Genomic DNA, 13,429 nt, shown 5'->3' with positions numbered 1-13,429 from the left:
TAGAAGTGGGGGAGAATTAGGAGAAGAAGGAAGAATATTCCATAATTGCATAGTGTATATTGTGTAAATATTGAAAACCAGGAAAAGTTCCTTGTACTTGATTGAATAAAATATTGTGATTTTGATCATATTCTGATCCAAGACAATTTGACAAGCAAACAAAGAGAGATTAAATGATGCTGTCAGGCAAAATGATGTAATTCCTTTAAAATTTATATAATCTTCTAACATTTTTATATATCAACCTGCAAATTAAATTCCTACAAAGTAGAGGATGAATATATCAGAGGATATTAAAAAACATATTACTCTGCTTCCTGCTATTAATTTCCACTGTCTGAGAGATCATTAATGGACTGCAATTAAAGAGAACTTTGGAAATCAGGAAAACCTCCATATAGAATTGCCCATATGCTTGGCAGAAAGGCAAAGCAGAAAAAAAACAAAAAAGGAACTGCAGGAAGATTTTGAAACATTATCTGCATGGAAGAGTCATCAGAAGGAAACCTTACCTGAGACATCACAACTGTGAAAGAAGCATTTTATAAAAATATCACTTTGCCAATGGGTGGGGAGCTGGCACATGTCTGCTGGGATTCGTCTTGAATCTTATTAATGATTTAATAAACAACATGGTGTACTTAACCACTAAGGTAATTCAGATATTTGCATACAATATGTCATCAAATATATGGTAGCTAATTTATTTCTTTATTTGCTGTTGGCTTTAAAACCATAGCTACAGTATGAAGTACATATCAGGTACAGTATGTGTGGAGGAAGTGTGAGAACATGTATGAAATTTTCAGCTGTTAAGTGACTGATAGGCTTTTAGCAGAAAACATTCTTCAAGTTAAAGAAATTATAGACTATCAAAACTGGAAAATAATTGACCTATTGCATACCGGCTGTTCTCTTCAATAAATTACAATATGAATGACATATTGTATGGCAAAACATTTGATTAAACAAAAATGATTGTTATTCATAATTAATTATGTAGAAAAGAACTTTACTTTTAAAGTAATTTCCATTTAAGTCCAACCCAAATGATAAACCCAGTAAAAAATCTTCTGTTCTAAATTTAATCTGGATTTAAGGGTATTGATTGCACTGGATTTTCACAGTATGGAATAGCTACATTTCAACCATGAATATGGATACAAAATAGAAAAATTAACCATTTACATGAATGAAGAAAAAGACCAAACAATTTAATTTGAAACAATAATCTTTAGTGATAAATAATTTAATTTTAATTAAGTGATTGAAACTATGAAATAAAAAAACGCGGAGTGTTGCGTGTCATTAAATTTTCGCAACAACTAAGTCACTGATTGACAGAGTCACTTCTCACACTTTAGATTATTTTTTGTACTAACTGTTGATTGGCCCATATGGGACTGCTGGCTCACATAAATAGGAGTGTGAACTGAGATCCACATCTTAGGTGATCAACAGCCATCATGAGGTCTCTGGTCCTGCTTTTGCTTGTAGGAGCTTGTTGTAAGTTTAAACCTATTTTTACTCCACAACAGTATGAATTGTCAGAACCATAATAATATATTCTGAAATGTAATATGATTTCTTTTTATAATTTTATATGCAGTTGCTCTGGAGGATGACAAGATCGTTGGAGGGTATGAGTGCAAACCCAACTCCCAGCCCTGGCAAGTGTCTCTGAACGTTGGCTATCACTTCTGTGGTGGTTCTCTGATCAATCAGAACTGGGTTGTTTCTGCTGCTCACTGCTACCAATCGTAAGTGATACTGTATTTTATTACGTTATTCATTATAGAAATTACATCTTTAAACTAATCAAAATAAAATTATTTCCGTCCCATCTCATTTCAAAGTCGTTTGGAGGTTCGTTTGGGAGAGCACAACATAAAGGTTAAAGAGGGTAGTGAGCAGTTCATCTCCTCTGCTAAGGTCATCCGCAATCCCAACTATGACTCCTGGAACATTGACAATGACATCATGCTCATCAAGCTGAGTCAACCTGCTACCCTGAACAGCTATGTGCAGCCTGTGGCACTGCCCAAGAGCTGCCCCCCTGCAGGCACCTGGTGCACAGTCTCTGGATGGGGAAACACCATGAGCTCCAGTAAGTATATACTTTGATAGGCAAAGAAATAGGAAATTTATGGCTTAAATGCATTAAGATGTGACAACATTGACTGCTTTTCATTGCTCTGAATGCAATTAATTTGAACTACATGTGCCTCAGATTTGTGTTTTGTATTGTAAATAAGATGCTGCTGTTGACTGCTCTTTCCTTATGTTGCCTCACTTTGGAAACTTTTTGCAGCTGCTGATAGCAACAAGCTGCAGTGTCTGGAGGTCCCTATTATCTCTGACAAGGATTGTAATAACTCTTACCCTGGCATGATCACTGACTCCATGTTCTGTGCTGGTTACCTGGAGGGAGGCAAGGACTCTTGCCAGGTAAAAAGCAATACTACTTCACTATGATAATCTCTATTAGAACAAGCAAACCTACTATATACTTTTTAAACCTACTATATACTTTTTAAACCTACTATATACTTTTTAAACCTACTATATACTTTTTAAAGCCTTTTCAAACAATAAAAATATATTTTCTTTTTTAATCAGGGTGACTCTGGTGGCCCTGTGGTGTGCAATGGTGAGCTGCAAGGTGTTGTGTCATGGGGTTATGGCTGTGCTGAGAAGAATCGCCCTGGTGTCTATTGCAAGGTAAAATAAATGTTGTCTTTTTCAATGTGATCAGATATGTATAAGATGTATGTTCATAATGTATATCAGATGTTTCTGTTAAATCAATCTTCTCTCTCTGCTTCTAGGTCTGCATTTTCACCAGCTGGATTTCTGATACAATGGCCAGCAATTAAATCTTCATTCCTCAATGCAATATCTGTAAAATCCAACATCTGAGATATTCAAATAAATAAATATATACGAATAAAGTTCTCTTATATGACTCATCATTTAGGAAACTTGATTGAAACAAATCACTATAATCCTGGACCTGGAAAACTTTTAACATGTTTCTCCTGAAATATTTCGCATGGGTTAATTAAAGCTTCAGTACTTAATGAAAAATCTACTCTAAAATCTGAGATTATATTACAATAAAATTTATTATACGACTTAGTCAGCAAACTAGATTTTCTGTTAGGAAAATGAATGAAATTACTGTATTCCTATACTTTGAAACTTCTATGCTGAAAAACACATTTACAAAAACATGTTCCTTAAAATAATTCTCAGGTGTTTATATACAGTATAGTGGTGCTAGTTTGTTGGTTAGTGCTGTATTTTCTATTCCTCTGACAGTTATTTGCTCTTTTGTTCATCACAGTAGGACACTGCAAGCACAGATACAATGGCATTTAATAGCAGAAAAATGATTTAAACTATTTCAAATATAAGGGATCACAGTCAAGGGCACTACCCTGACACAACCGATGGCTGCAAAACAAGGCGTGTCTTTGCTTGAGAATTTAAAAAATGTGAACACTGAGTTTTAATTGAACTTCACTAAGTTGTAATCTCAGAAAGACCCTTATGTCTGTGTTGCAGCATTGATGCACGTTTATGAGGTTTGACTGTTATTTGTAGCCCAACTCTAAATCTCACCTTGCCAGCCTAATTTATCAAATAACTCCTATAGAGGATTTATCAAGTATACAGAATACTATTTCTGAAAACAATTTGTGGAGATGTAATATAAAATGTAAGTTTGGATCCTTTTAACATGTGAATGGATGTTAAAATTGTACTCAAGCCATCAAGCCAAGAGGGTCTCAGGATTTTGACTTCATTTTCAAATGCCTGTTATGACATACAGTACAGTCATCAAACTCATTGCATTAGTCAGATTTGTTTCCCAGTTATTTCTGGTATATAGCAAGTTATTCATTTACAAAATCACTTAATCACCATCTTTTCACTTATCTTTTGGTACCAACTGTGGAAATAGTCCATATGGTACTTCTGGTTCACATAAGTAGGAATGTCATTTGTGATCGACATCATAAGTGATCAACAGCGATCATGAACTCTCTGGTACTGCTTTTGCTTGTGGGAGCTTGTTGTAAGTATACAACTCTTCTAGAGACCATTGGGTTGTATGATATGACAGAAACAATACTGAATATATTTTGATATGCAATCATGTATCCAATATCCAGTAGCTCTGCATCGTCACAAGATTGTTGAAGAGTATGAGGGGTGTACATCCTACCCCAAGCCTTGGCAAGCATCTCTGAATGTCGGCTATCACTTCTGTAGTGGTTCTCTGATTAGTCAGAACTGGGTTGTGTCTGCTGCTCACTGCTACAAATCGTAAGTGATTTATCTTGTGATTAGTTAATAATACATTATGCAAAATGCGCCTCTTGAACTTAAAGATCCATTCCATCTTTAGTCGTCTGGAGGTTCGTTTGGGTAAGCCCCACATTCAGAATAATGAGGGTACTGAGCAGGTGATCGTCTCATCCAAAGTAATCCGCCATCCCAACTATAGCTCCTGGACTGGTGACAGTGACATCATGCTCATCAAGCTGAGACAACCTGCTACTTTGAATAATTATGTCCAGCCTATTGCGCTACCTAACAGCTGTCCTGTTGTGGACACCTGGTGCACAGTCTCTGGATGGGGAAACTATGGAAGCTCCAGTGAGTATGGAACCAGTTCAGTAAAACTGGGCAATTTGTTTGCTTTGGAAATTTATAGATGATATTAAAGGTGGGGAAAAAATGGTTTTATGCCTAAATGCATTAACAATATTTGAAAATATTACAAGAGCCTCTAACTGGTAGCTGGAAAGTAGATTTTCAGATTTATGTATCAGATTATATATAATATGATAGTTTACTTCTCTTTTCTAATACATGCGTGTATAATCTTTGCATAGCTGCCGATCACACCAAGCTGCAGTGTCTAGAGGTCCCTGTTCTCTCTGACTGGGACTGTAAATATTGTTACCAGACCAATAACATGTTCTGTGCTGGGTTCCTGGAGGGAGGCAGGGACTGCTGGGTAACATAAGAATACTGTAGCATAAAAATTATCTATTTTTTTAGGCCTTATAAGCAATTTAACTTTATCACTCTATGATACAGGGTGACACTGGTGGCTCTCTGGTGTGTAATGGTGAGCTGCAGGGTATTGTGCCTTGGAACTATAAATGCAGTGAGAAGAACTGCATTGGTGTCTATGTCAAGGTAAAATCAAGTGCCATCTGATAAAATCCGATATAATACACAGCCTGTATACCAAATATTTCTGTTACATGAATAATCTTGTTAATTCTCACTCTGCTTCCAGGTTTGTGTTTTCACCAGCTGGATTTCTCAAGCAATGGCCAACAGTTAAATTTGCCCCAGCCTCCTGTACACAATGTACGATATGAAGGAATAAAATGATCATGTTTCACTTTGTATTCAGCTTGACTTCCTTGTATAAATATCAAATAATATAATCCTGTGCCTCAAAAAACTCAACACTGAAGCACATTAAAAAAATGTTACATTTTTGTGAGTACTTTGTGAATATGGAGCCACTTTGTTGGCTTTGTTTGGCTGGGGTTAAATTCATGTGTATACGTCAAAAGTCAATATTCTAGGTATGTGTTCAGCACAGCTGGTTTGCATATGGTGAATCCCACAAAACCTCACTAAAGGCAAAGTTAATTGTGAGGAAATTAAACAACATACTTTACTGAAAATGGTAGATGTCAAAACAAGACTTTCTCAGAGGTGGAAGTTATGAATACTTATGCCAATAAAATATACAGTTGCCAATAAAAAGAAAGTACAGCCTCTTTGGGTGCTTTGAATGTTTAACTGGATGGCTAAATAATAATTGTGTGGGCCTTGTCAACATCTTTAATAAGCAAATAAATAACCTCAGGTGACAACAACAAAAATATATTTAAATATAGTAACTTTCAGTAAACTCAGTCCGAACACTTTTAGAATTACTGTTTGCCTCACTGTGGGTAACATCATAAGTCTCTATATTGTTTTTGGACTAAGGTGGGTGGTGGGTCATGATGGGTGGTGTAATTAAATCTGAATGCAGCTACAGAGGGTGGCATTTAAGTGAACTCTTCATTTTACAAGCAAATCAAAAACGTTTTGGTGCCCTCTTGTGGTGCAAACGGATGTTAACATGACTTTCTAAGAATTTTTAAGTTTGCTTCCGGTAGTTTACAATGAAGTTGATTTACACTCCCTTCTAAGTCTATTCTTTTGTCATTGCTATACACTGAAGAATTTGGGTTTCAGATTAAATAATGAATATGAAATGATATCATTTCAGTTTTCCTTTCCTGATATCTGTATGTAGATGTATAGATGAGCATTGTATGTTTGGTGGCAAACCACCCAATTTTTGAGTGAGCAAAGGAGGCTGCCACCTCAGCCTTGGCATGCAGCTTGGAATGGGAGGAGCTTGCCTTGGAGCTCTGAAATGGAGACTGTTCCAGGCCCAGGCTGTGCCCAAGCTCCTGCAATGGCTCCAGTGCTCCTAAGCTCTCTCGAGAGGCCATTGGAGCCACCCAAACCCAAAGTCTCACCCTGCTCCAGGCCCTGTCTTTTGCCATGCTCCAGTTGTTCAAGCCAGACCCCAACTGCTTCCAGACCAGAAACCCTACAAGAAAGACTATGCCTGTCACACGACCATGTGAAGGAAGTTTTGCCTAGAGGTGCAGGACCCTCGAGATGGGTGATGCTGGAGGTTGCAGCTCCTTTGAAGGGGTACATTGAAAATATAGGCACAGCCACCAGACTGTTTCTTTCTTTTAAGCTTTTGTGAGAAAGGCTGCCTCCTCAAGCCCTCAGAGAGATTAAAAATTCATGCCAATTAGATCGTTGATGTAGAATGTAGAACAGCACCACATAATACAATGTAAAAAAAAATCTTTATAAAGCTTTTTAAAACAATTTAACTCTTTACATTGAGTAAAGATCTTACATAATGTTTTACAGAAACATCAATATAAAGGTACTTGCCTTTTACAAAAAGCTTGAATAGCCAGATACCATTACTTTTTCGAGTTGTTTGAAAACTGCTTTGGTGTGGGGAGTCCAAAACGTCAGGAAACTTTAGGTTTTCATTTGCACATGGCAATAGGAATGATGGTTGTATTAACCATAACACAATATGCATTTGGCAGATGCCCTTATCCAGAGCAACTTACATTTTTTAACTAATTTTATAAAACTGAGGTTTAAGGGCCTTGCTCCAGCAGTAGCAGTTTGGTGGACCTAGGATTCAAGCACACAACCTTCCGCAAAGTATTCCAACACATAACCATTAAGCTCTCACATCCTCCACTTAAACTTGCACTCTGTAGCTGTAATGAGCAGCTATTTTAACGGGATAATATATACAAAATTTAACTCTGTATCAAAAGATACTCTTCAATAAAATTCCAATTAACATGAGTTTTCTTTTTAAAGCAAGAGGCATGAGAATATTTATAAAATCTTCACCTGTTAATAGATTGTCAGCTTCCCAGCTCCCCGAGGGTTACAGAGATTATCAAACCCACAACTGGAAAATAAATTAATCATTCCACAATGTGCTGCTCTGTGTATGTATTAAATGGCAAAGCATGACAAAACCTACACAATAAATGAATTATATAAATGATTTTTAATGTAATTCCATTGAGGTTATAATATGTGACGTAGCCTGGATATCCAATTCATTGTAAAAATTTTCAACGGTATGTAGTTCTGCAAACTACAGAATTACATGAACTGAATTAAATAAATAATGATTTTTTTTTTAGCAATTTGCTAACTTGAATACCCCACAACAGCCATCACATTCTCAAAATTACTTTACAAACTGTTAATACACAAATAATAAATTTAACAGGATTTTAGTATTGATCATATTTTGACCAATATGACTAAAAGATTTGCAATTCACATAATTTAATTTAGTTATTTTGGGGGGTTGGGGTGGGCATTAGTGGAAAGTTCAATCCTGAACTTGGGTTGCACTCAGATAGTATTACCTTAGGAGCCCCCATGACCATGAACGATTAGTGGAAGTGAGAGTGAGCGAGTTATTTTTGGCAAAAAACAAAGTTATTCATTTACAAATTCACTTATCAGACTTTAGATTATTTTTTAGTACTAACTGTTGATTGGCCCATATGGGACTGCTGGTTCACATAAATAGGAGTGTGAACTGAGATCCACATCTTAGGTGATCAACAGCCATCATGAGGTCTCTGGTCCTGCTTTTGCTTGTTGGAGCTTGTTGTAAGTTTAAACCTCTTTTAACTCATGAACAGTATAATCTGACAACCATGCTGACTAGAATCTGATATTTTCTGCTTGCAGTTGCTCTGGAGGATGACAAGATCGTTGGAGGGTATGAGTGCAAACCCAACTCCCAGCCCTGGCAAGTGTCTCTGAACGTTGGCTATCACTTCTGTGGTGGTTCTCTGATTAATCAGAACTGGGTTGTTTCTGCTGCTCACTGCTACCAATCGTAAGTGACACTGAATTTTATTACAAGTTATTCATTATAAAAATTACATCTTTAAACTTATCAAAATAAAATTATATCTGTCCCATCTCAAGTCGTTTGGAAGTTCGTTTGGGAGAGCACAACATCCAGGCTAGAGAGGGTAGTGAGCAGTTCATCTCCTCTGCTAAGGTCATCCGCAATCCCAACTATGACTCCTGGAACATTAACAATGACATCATGCTCATCAAGCTGAGTCAACCTGCTACCCTGAACAGCTATGTGCAGCCTGTGGCACTGCCCAAGAGCTGCCCCCCTGCAGGCACCTGGTGCACAGTCTCTGGATGGGGAAACACCATGAGCTCCAGTAAGTTCAGACTCAAGTTTATTCTACCCAGGACAATTTATTTACTTGTGGGAAATGATGATGAAAAGTACGTTACAGGACTTGGGAGTTAAAGGACTTGCCTAAAATGCATTAAGAATATTCTAAGTGTATGAGCCACTGAACAAGATAAAGAACGAGAACAAAAAATCCCTGTTTGACTGCTATTTTTTAATGCTGCTTTGTTTGGGTTATGTCTTTGCAGCTGCTGATCGTAACAAGCTGCAGTGTCTGCAGGTGCCAATTCTGTCTTACAGTGATTGTAATAACGCTTACCCTGGAATGATCACTGATTCCATGTTCTGTGCTGGTTTCCTGGAGGGAGGCAAGGACTCTTGCCAGGTAAAATAAGATATAAGAGTAAGGTGAAAAGCAAAGGGTAAAATATTTTTATTTTGGGCCTTATAAATTGGTAACTGTCCCTCATTCAGGGTGACTCCGGTGGCCCTGTGGTGTGCAACGGTGAACTGCAAGGTGTTGTGTCTTGGGGTTATGGATGTGCTGAGAAGGATCACCCTGGTGTCTATACCAAGGTAAAATCAAGTGCTGTCTGTTGTGATATGATCAAACATAATCTAAAATGTCTTTATTATAACCATTGTCTCACTGTCTCCAGGTCTGCATTTTCACAACCTGGATTTCCCAGACAATGGCCAGCAATTAAATCTACCACAGCCCACACAATGCAACAACATACTGTGAAATCAATTACCATCATTATATTAAAATAAATATTTTTCCTGAAGCAATAATACTATCCTGTGTGACTCTTTACTTGAAAACTGAGCTTCTTTTTAAACCATTTTCATGCACTGTAATCCTCTTATTAATAATGATAAACAGGTGCATTGAACTAGTAGCTTACTTCTGATTACAGTATTTAGCATAAATTACAGTAATTGTCTTCAGAAAGTGCCAGTTGCATGAGGTCATGCTTTTCATAGTTATAATCCAACTTTTTTTGAAGCCTAATTTCAAATCTTACTTTAACCATTGGATATAAGAGTTTTGTGACAGTAACCATGGGACTTCCAGAAGCTATATTGCTATGACTCCATTTGATGTAGTTTTAGCCACTTTACAACAATGGAGCATCACAGTTAAAATTATTCATATGTTTCAATTAACAGCATTTTCTGTTATCCTCACACAACCATGTCAAATTGAGGTACAATACTTCCATGTTTACATGAAGCTTAATTCAATACATGGGCGTGTCTGTGTTCTACATGCGGGCGTTGCACAAGACCACATGTCCAGGATGTAGAACACAGACACTCCTACCTCCGTAATAAACACAGAGATGTTAGTCCCGTCCGAATCCATACATGAAATGACAGACGACGGCTGAAAAAAATTCTAACTCAAACGTCGTTTGGAAAAATAGTCCCGTCCGAATAGGGCTATGACACTGCAAGGCGTTTATTTATACTGTAGCACATTTCGTGGATTGCGTATGGTCATATGATTTATATAGAACTTCTTATAAACCCACTGGAATAAACACGTTTTTATATAATTTTCACGTTATGTAATTGAATATAGAAATGAAAGTACTCTTACCTGAAACTAATATTACAGTAGCCAGTCTTAACAATTTACGTGATTTGGCTCTTCTTGTTGATTTAATTTTTTTATTTCTTCGCAGGGTAACAAACACATTCAGATCCATTACTGGTGTGCAGAAAGCAGAAACTTGAATGCCGGTGCGCTAGGGTTAATACGATAGTTCACGTTGACCAAAACAGACAAGAAAACGCGTTTTGGAAAAAACATTTTCGGCAATCACAGACATTCGCATTCAGACGGGATTAGATTTCTCAGAGGAGCGCCGATTTTGCTGAAAAACAGTAGGTAATTTGCTCTGGAATTTTTACACAGGTCGTGTGAGAAAAAAACAGACACGGCAGATTCGGACGGGATTAAAATCACAAAGTACGTCTGTGAAACTGAAATTTCTCTAACGAGCCCCTGTAAAACTAGTCCCGTCCGAATAGGGCGATAAAATGACGGAAGAATGGAAAATTTGAACCTGAGAAGAACTTTGAAAATAACCGTAATGACACAGTCTCCATGCTACAATAATAATGATAAAAGCAAAGTTTTTCACTGTAGGGACATATCTTTATAAGTACAATTTGACTGTTATTTGTGTCCCCTCTTCAAAAATTGCTCATGAGAAATTTTATATTTATTGTCGTCGTCCCCCCCTACTGTTAAATGAAATTTGCACCCATGATTCAATAGCATGCATATATGTAAAAGTACTTTTAAATGAATCATTCATTTCATAAATAAATAAATAAATAAATAAATATATACAGTTGTGCTCAGAGGTTTGCATACCAGTAAAGAAATTGTTAAAAAAAAAAAAAAAGATTGATAATGCAACAGTTTTTTTTTCTTTCTTATTTATGGATTGTGGTCACACAACCATAAACGCTATGTTTGGAGAGGAGTCAACAAGGCCTATGGTGAAAAGAACACCATCCCCACTGTAAAGCATGTTGGTGGATCTCTTATAATTTGGGGCTCCAGTAGCACAGGGATCTAGAATTGATGGAAGATGAATGCAGAATGCTATTAGAAAATACTAGCAGACAATTTGCATTCTACAGCAGGAAAGCTGCACATGGGATGCTCTTGGATGTTTCAACATGTCAATGATCCAAAGCATAAGACTCTTCAATGGCTACAGCAGAAAAGTTGAAAATTCTGGAGTGACCATCACAGTCTCCTGACCTCAATATCACTGAGCCACTTTGGGGAGATCTCAAACGTGCAGATTGTGCAAGACAATCAAAACATTTACAGTATCTTGAGGCAAGAAGAATGGGCATCTATACCACCTGGGATATTAAATTAAAGGTATGCAAACTCTTGAACAGGGATTATTTCATTATTTCCTGTTATGCCTTACGTATCAACTTAAGTCATATAGGAAATGAAAAATAAATTTGTTTTGCCTTCTCACTCACCAAGAAAAATGGTACAGTACACATCTTGCAAATTCTCCCAAGATATGCAAACTTCTGAGCACAACTGTAAATAATTATTGAGTTTAAAGTTAGTTAGTTTGGGTAGTAATTAGGGGCTGACCACATTATCTACTGTGGTGACCCTGAACAGTGAGCAGCCAAAATAACAAACAAAAAAATTTGTGTTTAGCAATTGTTGTTACATAGGGGTTTTTTTTTTTTTTACATATCACAAACCTTTTAACTGTCTTGGATTACATTATATAACAAGAGGTCAACATGGACTCATAAACAGGATGCGGGTGAGAAGAACCCACCACCTGTTGTCAGATTTCCAAGTGGAAAATCAAGGTTATGGAGATTATACGCTAGCATAAAATAAATCGATTCTGCCTGACACTTTGCTCTTTAATCCATGAAGTATTACATTTATTATGGAACTTTGTATGTAAAGCCCCTCTATTTGACACATCAGCTAAACTTTCTGATAAGAGAGGTCAAGAAATCTGACAACATATAGGGTAAGCCCAGAAAGATGATTAGCAGAGTGTCAAATAGAGGGGATTTACATACAAAGTTCCATAATAAATGTAATACTTCAATTTCCATCATCACTCTATTCTATGGGGTTCTCCAGTGGCACAGCATCCAGTTCAATAACTTTTGAAAAGAGGCACACACCACTCCAAAACAAGTTGCTAAATATTTATTTGACCCTAAAGAACATACTACAAGTCTTGAATGTGCTATTATTTACTCTAGATGTTCAATTTCCATCATCACTCTATTCTATGGTGTTCTCCAGTGGCAGAGCAATCAGTTCAATAACTTTTGAAAAGAGGCACACACCACTCCAAAACAAGTTGCTAAATATTTATTTGACCCTAAAGAACATACTACAAGTCTTTAATGTGCTATTATTTACTCTAGATGTTCAATTTCCATCATCACTCTATTCTATGGGGTTCTCCAGTGGCAGAGCATCCAGTTCAATAACTTTTGAAAAGAGGCACACACCACTCCAAAACAAGTTGCTAAATATTTATTTGACCCTAAAGAACATACTACAAGTCTTTAATGTGCTATTATTTACTCTAGATGTTCAATTTCCATCATCACTCTTCAATGGGGTTTTCCAGTGGCAGAGCATGCAGTTCAATAACTTTTGAAAAGAGGCACACACCACTCCAAAACAAGTTGCTAAATATTTATTTGACCCTAAAGAACATACTACAAGTCTTTAATGTGCTATTATTTACTCTAGATGTTCAATTTCCATCATCACTCTATTCTATGGGGTTCTCCAGTGGCAGAGCATCCAGTTCAATAACTTTTGAAAACAGGCACAAACCACTCCAAAACAAGTTGCTAAATATTTATTTGGTCCTAAAGAACATACTACAAGTCTTTAATGTGCTATTATTTACTCTAGATGTTATGTGCTATTATTTACTCTAGATGTTCAATTTCCATCATCACTCTATTCAATGGGGTTCTCCAGTGGCAGAGCATGCAGTTCAATAACTTTTGAAAAGAGGCACACACCACTCCAAAACAAGTTGCTAAATGTTTATTTGACCCTAAAGA

At 36.7% G+C, this 13,429-nt stretch overlaps 3 protein-coding genes across 3 annotated transcripts; all 3 read left to right on the top strand.

Moving 5' to 3' along the window:
• Positions 1-1,428: 1,428 nt before the first annotated feature.
• LOC113655611 (trypsin-2-like) lies at positions 1,429-2,947 on the top strand. Its single transcript, XM_047801838.1, has 6 exons — positions 1,429-1,506; positions 1,610-1,760; positions 1,857-2,107; positions 2,312-2,448; positions 2,620-2,721; positions 2,829-2,947. Exons 1-6 carry the CDS (start codon positions 1,467-1,469, stop codon positions 2,874-2,876), a joined length of 729 nt encoding a protein of 242 aa, XP_047657794.1. The 5' UTR covers positions 1,429-1,466; the 3' UTR covers positions 2,877-2,947.
• A 1,055-nt stretch (positions 2,948-4,002) lies between these two features.
• LOC113655612 (trypsin-2-like) lies at positions 4,003-5,425 on the top strand. The gene is made up of 6 exons (XM_047801839.1): positions 4,003-4,081; positions 4,179-4,332; positions 4,415-4,665; positions 4,905-5,029; positions 5,113-5,214; positions 5,318-5,425. The coding sequence occupies exons 1-6, from the start codon at positions 4,042-4,044 to the stop codon at positions 5,363-5,365; spliced, it is 720 nt and encodes a 239-aa protein (XP_047657795.1). The 5' UTR covers positions 4,003-4,041; the 3' UTR covers positions 5,366-5,425.
• A 2,736-nt stretch (positions 5,426-8,161) lies between these two features.
• LOC113655609 (trypsin-2) lies at positions 8,162-9,616 on the top strand. Its single transcript, XM_027166205.2, has 6 exons — positions 8,162-8,271; positions 8,353-8,503; positions 8,596-8,846; positions 9,070-9,206; positions 9,296-9,397; positions 9,481-9,616. Exons 1-6 carry the CDS (start codon positions 8,232-8,234, stop codon positions 9,526-9,528), a joined length of 729 nt encoding a protein of 242 aa, XP_027022006.1. The 5' UTR covers positions 8,162-8,231; the 3' UTR covers positions 9,529-9,616.
• Positions 9,617-13,429: the final 3,813 nt, after the last annotated feature.

The sequence above is a fragment of the Tachysurus fulvidraco genome, chromosome 16 (assembly GCF_022655615.1).
Source record: "Tachysurus fulvidraco isolate hzauxx_2018 chromosome 16, HZAU_PFXX_2.0, whole genome shotgun sequence".
NCBI lineage: Eukaryota > Metazoa > Chordata > Actinopteri > Siluriformes > Bagridae > Tachysurus > Tachysurus fulvidraco.
Note: the sequence above shows the minus strand (reverse complement) of the source record. Positions and strands in the feature narration are given on the sequence as shown.